The sequence below is a fragment of the Schistocerca piceifrons genome, chromosome 1 (assembly GCF_021461385.2).
Source record: "Schistocerca piceifrons isolate TAMUIC-IGC-003096 chromosome 1, iqSchPice1.1, whole genome shotgun sequence".
NCBI classification, from domain to species: domain Eukaryota; kingdom Metazoa; phylum Arthropoda; class Insecta; order Orthoptera; family Acrididae; genus Schistocerca; species Schistocerca piceifrons.
Window position 1 is genome coordinate 668,878,123 of NC_060138.1, and position 13,838 is coordinate 668,891,960.

At 47.5% G+C, this 13,838-nt stretch overlaps 1 protein-coding gene and 1 pseudogene across 1 annotated transcript in view; one reads left to right on the forward strand and one right to left on the reverse strand.

Annotated features, from left to right (window-relative positions):
* Positions 1-13,838, forward strand: part of LOC124708998 (solute carrier organic anion transporter family member 74D-like) — a 90,929-nt gene that overhangs the window by 28,463 nt on the left and 48,628 nt on the right. Inside the window, exons 3-4 of the mRNA XM_047240634.1 lie at positions 1,756-2,123; positions 4,180-4,320. Of these exons, the coding sequence (XP_047096590.1) occupies positions 1,756-2,123; positions 4,180-4,320 (509 nt within the window). The remainder of the gene's footprint in view (positions 1-1,755; positions 2,124-4,179; positions 4,321-13,838) is intronic.
* On the reverse strand, positions 5,443-5,560 carry LOC124717280 (annotated as a pseudogene).

Sequence of the window (13,838 nt, forward strand, 5' to 3'; positions counted from 1 at the left end):
AAAATTACCGAACTATCAGCTTAATAAGTCACAGCTGCAAAATACTAACACGAATTCTTTACAGACGAATGGAAAAACTAGTAGAAGCCAACCTCGGGGAAGATCAGTTTGGATTCCGTAGAAACACTGGAACACGTGAGGCAATACTGACCTTACGACTTATCTTAGAAGAAAGATTAAGGAAAGGCAAACCTACGTTTCTAGCATTTGTAGACTTAAAGAAAGCTTTTGACAATGTTGACTGGAATACTCTCTTTCAAATTCTAAAGGTGGCGGGGGTAAAATACAGGGAGCGAAAGGCTATTTACAATTTGTACAGAAACCAGATGGCAGTTATAAGAGTCGAGGGACATGAAAGGGAAGCAGTGGTTGGGAAGGGAGTAAGACAGGGTTGTAGCCTCTCCCCGATGTTGTTCAATCTGTATATTGAGGAAGCAGTAAAGGAAACAAAAGAAAAATTCGGAGTAGGTATTAAAATTCATGGAGAAGAAATAAAAACTTTGAGGTTCGCCGATGACATTGTAATTCTGTCAGAGACAGCAAAGGACTTGGAGGAGCAGTTGAATGGAATGGACAGTGTCTTGAAAGGAGGATATAAGATGAACATCAACAAAAGCAAAACAAGGATAATGGAATGTAGTCTAATTAAGTCGGGTGATGCTGAGGGAATTAGATTAGGAAATGAGGCACTTAAAGTAGTAAAGGAGTTTTGCTATTTGGGGAGCAAAATAACTGATGATGGTCGAAGTAGAGAGGATATAAAATGTAGGCTGGCAATGGCAAGGAAAGCGTTTCTGAAGAAGAGAAATTTGTTAACATCCAGTATTGATTTAAGTGTCAGGAAGTCATTTCTGAAAGTATTCGTATGGAGTGTAGCCATGTATGGAAGTGAAACATGGACGATAAATAGTTTGGACAAGAAGAGAATAGAAGCTTTCGAAATGTGGTGCTACAGAAGAATGCTGAAGATTAGATGGGTAGATCACATAACTAATGAGGAAGTATTGAATAGGATTGGGGAGAAGAGAAGTTTGTGGCACAACTTGACCAGAAGAAGGGATCGGTTGGTAGGACATGTTCTGAGGCATCAAGGGCTCACCAATTTAGTATTGGAGGGCAGCGTGGAGGGTAAAAATCGTAGAGGGAGACCAAGAGATGAATACACTAAGCAGATTCAGAAGGATGTAGGTTGCAGTAGGTACTGGGAGATGAAAAAGCTTGCACAGGATAGAGTAGCATGGAGAGCTGCATCAAACCAGTCTCAGGACTGAAGACCACAACAACAACAACAACAACTTACATTTCGCGGAAAGACCACAAAGATAAGATAAGAGAGATTAGGGCTCGTACAGAGGCATATATTCAGTCACTTTTCCCTCGTTCTGTTTGGGAGTGGAACAGGGAGAGAAGATGCTAGGTGTGGTACGGGGTACCCTCCGCCACGCACCGTATGGCGGATTGCGGAGTATGTATGTAGATGTAGATGTAGGAAGGACATGTAGTCCACATAGCAATTCACTGGTCGTAAGTCTCAGGTTTAAAAACTGAAGCTATTTTTTATTCTTCGAGTAATTCGACAGTTGTTCTGCGCAACTGACAGGGCCCCGTGACACTTTTTCCACGAGGGAAAATTGTTTACCGGCACCTAGGATCGCTCTCGGATCCTCCGACACCCAATCATTCGCGTCGATCGCTCGTCGACAGTGGCATATTAGATGAGGATCGATTCGAGCTTGCGACGCTTCGGTTCCGCAGGCTGTTCGCGGGCGTGGCGTCGACGAGCGTGGGCGACTTCGGGCGCAACAGCAGCGCGTCGGGCGCGCCGGTCGAGGTGTTCACGCCCAACGTGTGCCGCGCGCCCGACGCGGACGCCAACACGACGCTGCCGTTCGGCTACGACGCCGGCGGCCACAACGCGTGGACGGCGCTGCTCGCCTCCTCGCCCGCCAACGTCACGGCGTGCGAGCCCGAGGAGCGCATCCAGTCCAAGCACACCACCATCGTGCTCGCCATCTTCTTCGTCAGCCTGCTCGGTGTCGGCATGGGGCAGACGGCCGTCTACACGCTCGGCATCCCCTACATCGACGACAACGTCGCCAGCAGAGAGTCGCCGCTCTATTTCGGTGAGTAGCCGGCGATTCTGTCCCTCACCACTGCTACCTGTGCTGTAGTTGTCCTCTAGGGACAGACGTTTCTGAATCTACATATTAACTCTATAAGTCACCGTGAAGTGCATGTCAGAAGACACTGCCCACTGTACCACTTGTTTGGACTTCTTCCTGTCGTATGGTTGCTTAAACGTTTCTCTGCTTACTGATACTGGTGTAACCTTGTTTTCATGATGCTTACGGGAGCGATGCGTAGTGGTAGTGGTGTATTCTTAAATTTCTTGCTTAAAGCTGGTTTTTGAAATTTTGTGCGAATACTTTCATGAGTTTTCCTCTATCGTCAAGTGTCTACCAGTCTTTTTCAGCTTCTCCGTGGCGCAGTCCAGTGGGTCAAACAAATCTTCGAACATTCGTTCTAACCTTATTTTTATACGTTCAGTGTCCATGTTGGTCTCACGCACTTCTTTGTATGCAAATACAAGGTCTAGTAAACAGGTCACAGTGGTCTCCCAAACAATCTGCTGACTAACTGCTAGTCGGAAGTCTACAGAAAATCTTTCCACCTCGCAATTCGTGGGAAGAAAAAGAATACTACTATTGTGGATATTAGATCATATAAGTCCCTATAACTCTCCACTGTGGCACTCCCGAAATTACATTTACATCCGACTATTTGGACCTATTGACATCTGAGTTAAAGACATACTCATCTTTCGTGTCTACTGCCCCATTTTCCTGATTCATTGTGGTTTCTTTACCGAATTTAAAAAGTAAACAGTCTATTATGATTCACAAAATGAGAAAGAAAAAAATGGTATTCTGGAACAACGAGAGTCATTTCGTACCTAATGCCCTGCACTTATTGTCTTGGAAACTACAACAGATACAGAAAGTACAACAACACCGTTAAACAGAGAACATATGATGTACAAACCGTCAGCTTTCCACATATCACCACCATTAGTTATCCCGTGCTCGCAAAAAAAAAAAAAAAAAAAATGAAGCAGCTGAGGCCACACACTGTCTTATAGCTCTGACGATAGCATCTGAGTCTCGAAAATGTCGATCACGTAGTCCATCTCGTAGGCCAGAAGAGGTGGAAATCTGAAGGTACTGAATCATAAGTGATCTGGTAGGACAGTCTAATCAAATTTGTCCTTGAGTTCCGCGGTTACAAATCCGTTGGGGAGCCTAGCGTTACCGTGTTGCAGTCCTTGACGTCGATGGGACGTTAAACACTGAAGTCCCCTAAACTCCTTCGTGTCGCAAGCGCTAGTTCTTCTTCTTCTCTGGTTCGAATCCTGCCTCGGACATGGATGTGGGTGATGCCATTACGTTAGTTAGGTTTAAGTCCCATAGTGCCCAGGGCCATTTGAACCATTTGAATCTTCTTATCTGACCTGACTCTCGAAATTCGTGCTTTCAACCCATTCCGTGGTGGCTTCTAGTATTCTCAATTTACAGTTTCCTTTTACTTTAAGACATTCAATAGAACCACATCCTGTCAATCCGAGAAGACCGCGCACGTAACTTTGCTTGGAGGTCGCGGTATCGAACTACTTAGTTGGAGAATTCCCAGATCTCCACTCCATAGTCTATGCTTTTGATTCAGACTCGTAGTGGTGACACCACGTCTCATCTCTAGTGATGCTGGTGTTGAGAAAATTGGCGCCTTCAGCTGGTCCTCACATATTTCCATTCGCTGAATTTTTTGGTCTTTCGTAAGCATCTGCGGGCCTGTAATCATGTCACACGTAAATTGTATATTTCGCATGTTACATAACCACACATCTGCATTTATTACCACACACAGACATTTCTGCCGTGAGAGTAGTAAAGTGCTGCTAGCTGTAGCTAATATACTTATCTCTTCTGCCATGTACTTGTTTCCTTAGACGTTAGTTTCTAATCTTACAGCTTCTGTGGCTGCATAAATTACTAAATGTTCATTTTATTGTTCCCGACATCCATACGGTATGCGTTTCTCCATTGCCATGACTGCAGCTGTGACTATTGCTTGTCGTGCTGCTGGGACGCATTGTAACTTAACTATGTGGTTTTCTCTTGGCAGCTATAACGATCGGCGTGCGCATCCTGGGCCCGGCGCTGGGGTTCATTCTGGGGTCGCTGTGCACGCGGCTGTACGCCAACCTGAGCGTCACGCCGCACATCAAGCCCACCGACCCGCGCTGGGTCGGCGCCTGGTGGCTCGGTGAGTGCAGCGCCACAGCGGCTGCGTCTGCTCCTCTGCTATTGTCCCGTCCGACCCGCCAACGCTGCGCAGGCGCTATCTAACAGTTCCAAAACTCCGCGGATTAAAACTTGTTTCTTCAGAGGTTCATATCCCGAGTTGTATTTGTGATAGAAAGGTAGGGTCAAGTATTTTGGATAACTCTTGTGCAAGAGACCATTTGTATACCCGACAGAAGGATCATCTTACTCTAACTATCCTACAGTACAGGGTCAACATCTGAATGTTACACATTTCCCCCATCTTAGGCAAATGGAGCAAATGAGTTGGTTCTTTTCGAATTAGATGTAGTCTACCACGCGCCTTAAGGGGCTTATGGAAGCACCATTTAGTTCAAGGGCGGTTCCTGAGAAACCTTCAAAAACGTGGTTTCGGGTACCGAAACAGCCTCGCGGATTTCACGACGACTATTCAAAGCAAATGGCTGTAATTTTTACGTTATATTCCTAAGATCCGATCTCGAACAACCTAGAAAATTTTCTTGGTATTTTTGTCCGTATTCGAGACACAGAGTTTCAATGCTACCCTACTTGTACACGTAAAATATGCCCGTACAATCTGGTGTGTTGCGGAAATGTAGTTTATAAAGTGACATAGCACGGAGAAATATGCTGTAAAGCGTCTCCGTTATCATCAGAAGGGTTGATGGCAGCCCATATTGTTGTTGTTGTTCTACTGAATGCCAAATTTTTGTGCACATAAAATCCAAATAGTTGGGCGTTATTTCAGTTTCACATAAGTAAACGATCAGATTTTTCCTGCCCTATACAGTTCTTTTCATATGACTTACTTGTCCCACTGTAGCAGACACAAGAAGGGAACCAGCGGAAAAGTGCTCCTATTGGAGTACAAAAAAGGCGAATATGCTCTTGTCTATTAAAGGCACTCCGTCTTCAGGCTGCAAGTGACCCATCGGGACCATCCGACCGCCGTGTTATCCTCACTGAGGATGCGGATAGGAGGAGCGTGTGGTCAGCACACCGCTCTCCCGGTCGTTATGATGGTTTTTTGTGACCGGAGCCGCTACTATTCGGTCGAGTAGCTCCTCAATTGGCATCGCGAGGCTGAGTGCAACCCGAAAAATAGCAACAGCGCATGGCTGCCCGGATGGTCACCCATCCAAATGCCGGCCACGGCCGACAATGCTTAACTTCGGTGATCTGACGGGAACCGGTGGGTTCACTGCGGCAAGACCGTTGCCTCTTGTCTATTAAAAGCCTGTCGGAAAAGTGGGGTACCAGCTGCCTCTTTCTGCCTTCCTCAGCATCTTTAAAAATGTTCCCAAAAATTTTTGCATGCGAACGTATCCGCGCTTTTTTATGTTGACAGAGGAGACAGCGGTAGTGGAAAAGATATGAAAAAGTGATAAATACTGGAAGTTAGTAGGCAGTGGTTGTGGTGTAGAAAGAGCGAAGAAGACAACTGCCGCGTGAGAGAAAGAGAGGAACACAGTGGCAATAGAACATAGTTGAGAGCGAAAGAACAGTGCTAGGAAAAGAATGAAGGAGACAGTGCCAGTGAGAAAGGAGTAAAGTAGAGGAGAAGTCGTAAGTGGGTGAGAGCCAGTGATAATAAGAGAGTCTCCGATAGTAATACCGAGGAAGGGAGAGTTAACGATACTGAAAAGAGATAGCAGCGGTGGGAAGGAATGAACGAGACAGAAGCACTAAGAGAGAAAGAGGGAGGCAGTGACGGCGAGAGGAGACAGTATTAATAGAACAGAATTAATGAGACGGTTGCTGTGAGATATTTGATAGTGGCAGTTAGAGAGAGACAAACATATAATGACAATGCGTTGCGTTGAATGAGTGAGATAGAACGGGCAAGTGGAAGTGGATGGGTATGAACGATTTACAGTGATGGACTAGTGGGTGTAAGCGAGTTAGTTAGGGGAGATTATGGGAGAGGTAAGCTGCATGTTAAAAAGAGCGCGAATATGTTCGTATTCCGAAATTTTTGGGAAAATTTTAAAGGTGCTGATGAAGGTAGAGTGAGACAGCTGGTACCTCACTTTTCAGCCAGAATCTTTTATGAAAATGGCGTACATTCATCTTTTTTGTGCTCCGACAGGAGCATTTTTTCGGTGGTTCATATTACGGTGATAATGTTGCTGAGGCCAAAATAATATTGATAGAGAAGTGGACGGCAGGAGAGATAGCGGGCATTCCCTGTAATGGGAATGCTTCTAATTTAACTCTTGAGTCTTTCCTGAAGACAGCATGTCCACATAACGAAAGACTTTCGCCGATGTGCCAGTGTCTTACGTGGAATAAACGCGTGCCGGCCGGAGTAGCAGACCGGTTCTAGGCGCTACAGTCTGGAACTGAGATACCGCTACGGTCGCAGGTTCGAATCCTGCCTCGGGCATGCATGTCTACATCTACATCTACATTTACACTCCGCAAACCACCCAACGGTGTGTGGCGGAGGGCACTTTACGTGCCACTGTCATTACCTCCCTTTCCCGTTCCAGTCGCGTATGGTTCGCGGGAAGAACGACTGCCGGAAACCCTCCGTGCGCGCTCGAATCTCTCTAATTTTACATTCGTGATCTCCTCAGGAGGTATAAGTAGGGGGAAGCAATATATTCGATACCTCATCCAGAAACGCACCCTCTCGAAACCTGGACAGCAAGCTACACCGCGATGTAGAGCGCCTCTCTTGCAGGGTCTGCCACTTGAGTTTGCTAAACATCTACGTAGCCCTATCACGCTTACCAAATAACCCTGTGACGAAAGGCGCCGCTCTTCTTTGGATCTTCTCTATCTCCTCCGCCAACCCGACCTGGTACGGATCCCACACTGATGAGCAATACTCAAGTATATGTCGAACGAGTGTTTTGTAACCCACCTTCTTTGTTGATGGACTACATTTTCTAAGGACTCTCCCAATGAATCTCAACCTGGTATCCGCCTTACCAACAATTCTAGAGGACTGATGACCTCAGAAGTTGAGTCCCATAGTGCTCAGAGCCAATACACGCGTACCGGAAGTACCTCGCTAGAACCCATAAAACGCTTTGTAGACCGTTAAGCAATGTCAGGTGACTCCTGCCATGCTGCACAGAGAGCGTTACTGTCACCTCCATGGTTTGAAAACGTCGCCGTCGCTCGTAGCCACGATGTCGTCACTTCTTATAAGATTTGACTAGAAGACGCACATACCTCAGCAAAACTGATGGCGATCTGGCCATCGGAGCCACATGATGGAGCGCGCAAACTTAACAGTCGCTCATACACTGATCTTCCCATAGGCCTAGCTGATAGGCGTCCAGTATGAACTCATCCGTTCAAAAAACATTTTCTGCAAACATTGCTACACGGCATTAATGTACACTCCTGGAAATTGAAATAAGAACACCGTGAATTCTTTGTCCCAGGAAGGGGAAACTTTATTGACACATTCCTGGGGTCAGATACATCACGTGATCACACTGACAGAACCACAGGCACATAGACACAGGCAACAGAGCATGCACAATGTTGGCACTAGTACAGTGTATATCCACCTTTCGCAGCAATGCAGGCTGCTATTCTCCCATGGAGATGATCGTAGAGATGCTGGATGTAGTCCTGTGGAACGGTTTGCCATGCCATTTCCACCTGGCGCCTCAGTTGGACCAGCGTTCGTGCTGGACGTGCAGACCGCGTGAGACGACGCTTCATCCAGTCCCAAACATGCTCAATGGGGGACAGATCCGGAGATCTTGCTGGCCAGGGTAGTTGACTTACACCTTCTAGAGCACGTTGGGTGGCACGGGATACATGCGGACGTGCATTGTCCTGTTGGAACAGCAAGTTCCCTTGCCGGTCTAGGAATGGTAGAACGATGGGTTCGATGACGGTTTGGATGTACCGTGCACTATTCAGTGTCCCCTCGACGATCACCAGTGGTGTACGGCCAGTGTAGGAGATCGCTCCCCACACCATGATGCCGGGTGTTGGCCCTGTGTGCCTCGGTCGTATGCAGTCCTGATTGTGGCGCTCACTTGCACGGCGCCAAACACGCATACGACCATCATTGGCACCAAGGCAGAAGCGACTCTCATCGCTGAAGACGACACGTCTCCATTCGTCCCTCCATTCACGCCTGTCGCGACACCACTGGAGGCGGGCTGCACGATGTTGGGGCGTGAGCGGAAGACGGCCTAACGGTGTGCGGGACCGTAGCCCAGCTTCATGGAGACGGTTGCGAATGGTCCTCGCCGATACCCCAGGAGCAACAGTGTCCCTAATTTGCTGGGAAGTGGCGGTGCGGTCCCCTACGGCACTGCGTAGGATCCGACGGTCTTGGCGTGCATCCGTGCGTCGCTGCGGTCCGGTCCCAGGTCGACGGGCACGTGCACCTTCCGCCGACCACTGGCGACAACATCGATGTACTGTGGAGACCTCACGCCCCACGTGTTGAGTAATTCGGCGGTACGTCCACCCGGCCTCCCGCATGCCCACTATACGCCCTCGCTCAAAGTCCGTCAACTGCACATACGGTTCACGTCCACGCTGTCGCGGCATGCTACCAGTGTTAAAGACTGCGATGGAGCTCCGTATGCCACGGCAAACTGGCTGACACTGACGGCGGCGGTGCACAAATGCTGCGCAGCTAGCGCCATTCGACGGCCAACACCGCGGTTCCTGGTGTGTCCGCTGTGCCGTGCGTGTGATCATTGCTTGTACAGCCCTCTCGCAGTGTCCGGAGCAAGTATGGTGGGTCTGACACACCGGTGTCAATGTGTTCTTTTTTCCATTTCCAGGAGTGTATTTAAACCAAAAAGCTGCTGTTATGTATATTTATTCGCGGACAACCAGTTCTGGTCAATCCGACAGCCTTCAAGTCCCGGACGAACGCTACATCAAGTTAAAGGATGTTTCGTTGATGTTACATTACATACACATGCATCTAAGCTACAAGATAGTCGAGTCCTTGTTGATGAAGCCTGTTCCAGTCTTCGATGGCGTCCCTCTTGACGTCGTCCAGTATGTGAGGATCGTTCCTGCAACAATGTACTGAAAGTTTCAGTTGGTTCAAAGTATTCTTAACACATTCGAGGCTGACCCCAGTCACTCGGGATGGGAAAGTTGGACTGCTGCCATTATCACATTTTTTCGAAAATCAAAGCGTTTTAACTCTGAACAAAATAAATGTGTATCGTGTTCCATTTAAAATGATGAAACTTCGTTTATGTAACCATAAAGATCTCATTATGAAACATTAAAATTAGCAGACAAATAAAACATTTCTACACAAAGATCTTGAACGTTATTTGCCTATTGAGTATGGTATGTTTTGTAACATTCAGGCGCACAAAGGGCTGCTTCACAAATTGGACACCACCAGGATTTTTCTCTTCGGCACTTTTTCCGTTTTGGATCTTATTGACATCAGAATACGCTTTGCAGACACGTGTTGGGTGCGTCTCTTTTTACGCTTTACTGAGTTGTTTTACGAATGCTTATTTATGCGATACAAACGCTTAACTACATGTTTGTCTTTTACGTATTACACCTACATGGATACTCTGCAAATCACATTTAAATGCCTGGCAGACGGTTCATCGAACCATCTTCACATTTCTCTATTATTCCAATCTCGTATAGAGCGCGGAAAGAATGAACACCTATATCTTTCTGTACGAGCTCTGATTTGCCGTATTTTATCCTGGTGATCGTTTCTCCCTATTTAGGTCGGTGCCAACAAAATATTTTCGCATTCGGAGGAGAAAGTTGGTGATTGGAATTTCGTGAGAAGATTCCGTCCAACGAAAAACACCTTTCTCTGTGTCACTCTCTCCCATATTTCGCGATAATACAAAACATGCTGCCTTTCTTTGAACTTTTTAAATGTATTCCGTCAGTCCTATGTGGAAAGGATCCCACATCGCGCAACAGTATTCTAAAAGAGGACGGACAAGCGTAGTGTAGGCAGTCTCCTTAGTAGGTCTGTTACATTTTCTAGTGTCCTGCCAATAAAACGCAGTCTTTGGTTAGCCTTCCTCACAACGTTTTCTATGTGTTCTTTCCAGTTTAAGTTGTTCGTAATTGTAATACCTAGGTATTTAGTTGAATTTACGGTTTTTAGATTAGACTGATTTATCGTGTAACCGAAGTTTATCGAGTTCCTTTTAGCACTTACCTAAGCATTCAACCAGACAAAAATCTGGATCAATATAAGAATCATCAAATTCCCATTCTGAAATGGAATCACCCATTTCTTCTTCCGGGACATTGAAAACATAGGAATCATCGAAACTTCCAATGGTGTAAATCTGTAGCGCATGAGCAGTGCGCCAACAAAGATACCGGTAGAAGACGAGAGAAGTATGGGAGTCAACACAGAGCAGAAACAGACAAAGCGCTTTTGTGGAGTACAGGTTTTCAGCATTCGAAAACTACGTGCTATGACAATGCAGAGACCCCGCGTTGTTCAATATAGATGGCATCTTATAGAGTGCAGGAGGCACAATGTTAGCTACGAACTTTTGCGCATACCACGTGCAAGACACGGGCGCTGTCCGTCTGAATAACTGACGCTGCGAGAGTACTACTCGGGTTTATTCCGCAATCTGTTAATCGGGTTCATGCCAACAGAAGCCGCAGGCCATTCCTGTGCTACTAATTCCTGCTTTCTGGAAGATGAGCACTAGCTAGGTGCGATCTTGTCAAACACATCGCCGAAATGTTGACTGTCAGGATGAACAGTAAGTTGAAGGATACTGCTCCGATACTACAGAGCCCTCAAAATGCCCTTGGTAGCGATGAGACGCAGACGACACATGACAAAAACACAACGGACCCACCTCCCAGTTGAAACAGTACGATTGCATAGCTGAGATGTGCACTGGTATCTAGTCGTCTTCAGACTCTTCTGCGAAGATCAGCAGGCGTTAGACAAATCCTACACTAGTCTGTGAACAGAAACCGATGCCATTAGTTCCAGGAGTTCACTGGCCCACCTTCTTTGCACCCATGCCAAACTGATTGTGAGAAGATGCCAATGTACTGTATGAGTCCAATGTACTGTATGAGTCGACACATCCCTCTGTTGCCTCTCTACGTTGCATTCTCCTCGGGCTACCTACGAACCATTATTTTTTTGGTGTAGCCGTGCTGTGGTATATTTTCAGCAATTTTCCATGAGCTATTGACTGTAGCTGTGGCATGCAGAAAGTGATTACATTTACTTCTAGTTACGCACAAGTTCATTGCGAAATACTGTGATGAATCGCAGTAGGCTTATACCAACAACGCCGTTCAGGCTGCCCTTCGGCGCAAGTTTTGTTTACAGCGGGTGTTCGAGGTAGTTTATGCGGTCAGCCGACTCGCGGAGGGATCGCTCCCAAGTCAGGGGCGGTAGGCGGTGGTTTGCGAGAGACCCGAGGCCGGGCAGGCTGTGCGCGTCGATTTGTTTTCCGGCACGTAGGCGCCATTACGGCGGTAATGATACGGCGGCGACGCGACGCCCGGCGCCGTAATTTGCGTGTGCGAGGCGGGCGTCGCGGCGACGTGACCGCCGCGTGGCTCCGCGGCCTCGCCTGCCTTATAGGGACCCGGCTGCGATTCCACGGCCACGCCGCTTTTTTCTGATACACAGACGGCGCACCACGTCTGACACGTAGCCTTGGTTACCAGCAGGTGAGACGCCGCAAAAGCCACGCCACGCTCCAGCCACCTCACTGTAACCATCGGGTACAGCATTCGTATGCAGGATAAGGCACAGTAGCTTACACGAGGACCTTGCGTTGTCATAGAGAATTTCGTTTGCATCTTTGTGGCGACGAACACGCTGAACTCGTTTCTTCAGTTTCCTGAGGGTAGCATAATACGCTTCACAGTTAATCGTTACACCATGAGGGAACAGAATAAACGCTTCATAGTCGCAGAAGACTGCCGCCATGACTTTATTGGCTTAGGGTGCGACCACTCCATGGACTGCCGTTTTCTTTCCAGTTCTAAGTGATGAATCCATGGTTTATCGCCTGTGACGACGTTCGACAAAAGCTGTCATTATCAGCCTCGTAACGCCGTGTCGGAAGTTCCATGCAGCTTTTCGCGGACGATGCTGTAGTATACAGAGAAGTTGCAGCATTAGAAAATTGCAGCGAAATGCAGGAAGATCTGCAGCGGTTAGGCACTTGGTGCAGGGAGTGGCAACTGACCCTTAACATAGACAAATGTAATGTATTGCGAATACATAGAAAGAAGGATTCTTTACTGTATGATTATATGATAGCGGAACAAACACTGGTAGCAGTTACTTCTGTAAAATATCTGGGAGTATGCGTGCGGAACGATTTGAAGTGGAATTATCATATAAAATTAATTGTTGGTAAGGCGGGTGCCAGGTTGAGATTCATTGGGAGAGTCCTTGGAAAATGTAGTCCATCAACAAAGGAGGTGGCTTACAAAACACTCGTTCGACCTATATTTGAGTCTTGCTCATCAGTGTGGGATCCGTACCAGGTCGGGTTGACAGAGGAGATAGAGAAGATCCAAAGAAGAGCGGCGCCTTTCGTCACAGGGTTATTTGGTAAGCGTGATAGCGTTACGGAGATGTTTAGCAAACTCAAGTGGCAGACTCTGCAAGAGAGGTGCTCTGCATTGCGGTGTAGCTTGCTGTCCAGGTTTCGAGAGGGTGCGTTTCTGGATGAGGTATCGAATATATTGCTTCCCCCTACTTATACCTCCTGAGGAGATCACGAATGTAAAATTAGAGAGATTCGAGCGCGCACGGAGGCTTTCGAGCAGTCGTTCTTCCCGCGAACCATACGCGACTGGAACAGGAAAGGGAGGTAATGGCAGTGGCACGTAAAGTGCCCTCCGCCACACACCGCTGGGTGGCTTGCGGAGTATAAATGCAGATGTAGATGTAGAAGCAACCGTGGACAGATGGTCCTTTGGTGCTCTTTATGATCTTCTCTTCGGAGGTGAGGAACCATGCGGGACACACCTTTTACAACTCCATCTGGTGGACGAGTGTGTCAGCACTACTAACAGAGACGTCCCAGCTGAGCAGCGAGGTGTTAGTCTGCGTCCTCGAATGAGAGTGTCTGCACGTTCCAACACTGCAGGATTCATAGCTGTGTGCGGCCGGCCGGCATGTGAGAAACTGAATGTGATCCGTCGGTCACCTCGAATGAGTGTGTCTGCACGTTCCAACATTATACATGGCACAACCATGTGTGGCAAGCCGGCACGCGAGAGATCGAACAGGTTTGCGCGATCTTGCGGACGCCTCGCTCAACGACTCAACGTGCTTTTATTGCTGCCAGGTCTCCGTAGACGTTCCGCAAGCGCCTATGAATATCTGTGATGCTCTCGTTTTCCGCTACAGGATAGTCGGTGACAGCCCTCTGCTTGGAATGCACCTCCGTTACAAAAGCCATTTTGAAGGCTACTTACAGCGCTGCCATCTATCGCAACTTCATGAAACTATACGGGCTGAAGCTGCAATATGCCAATACGCCCCACAACAAATTCCGCATT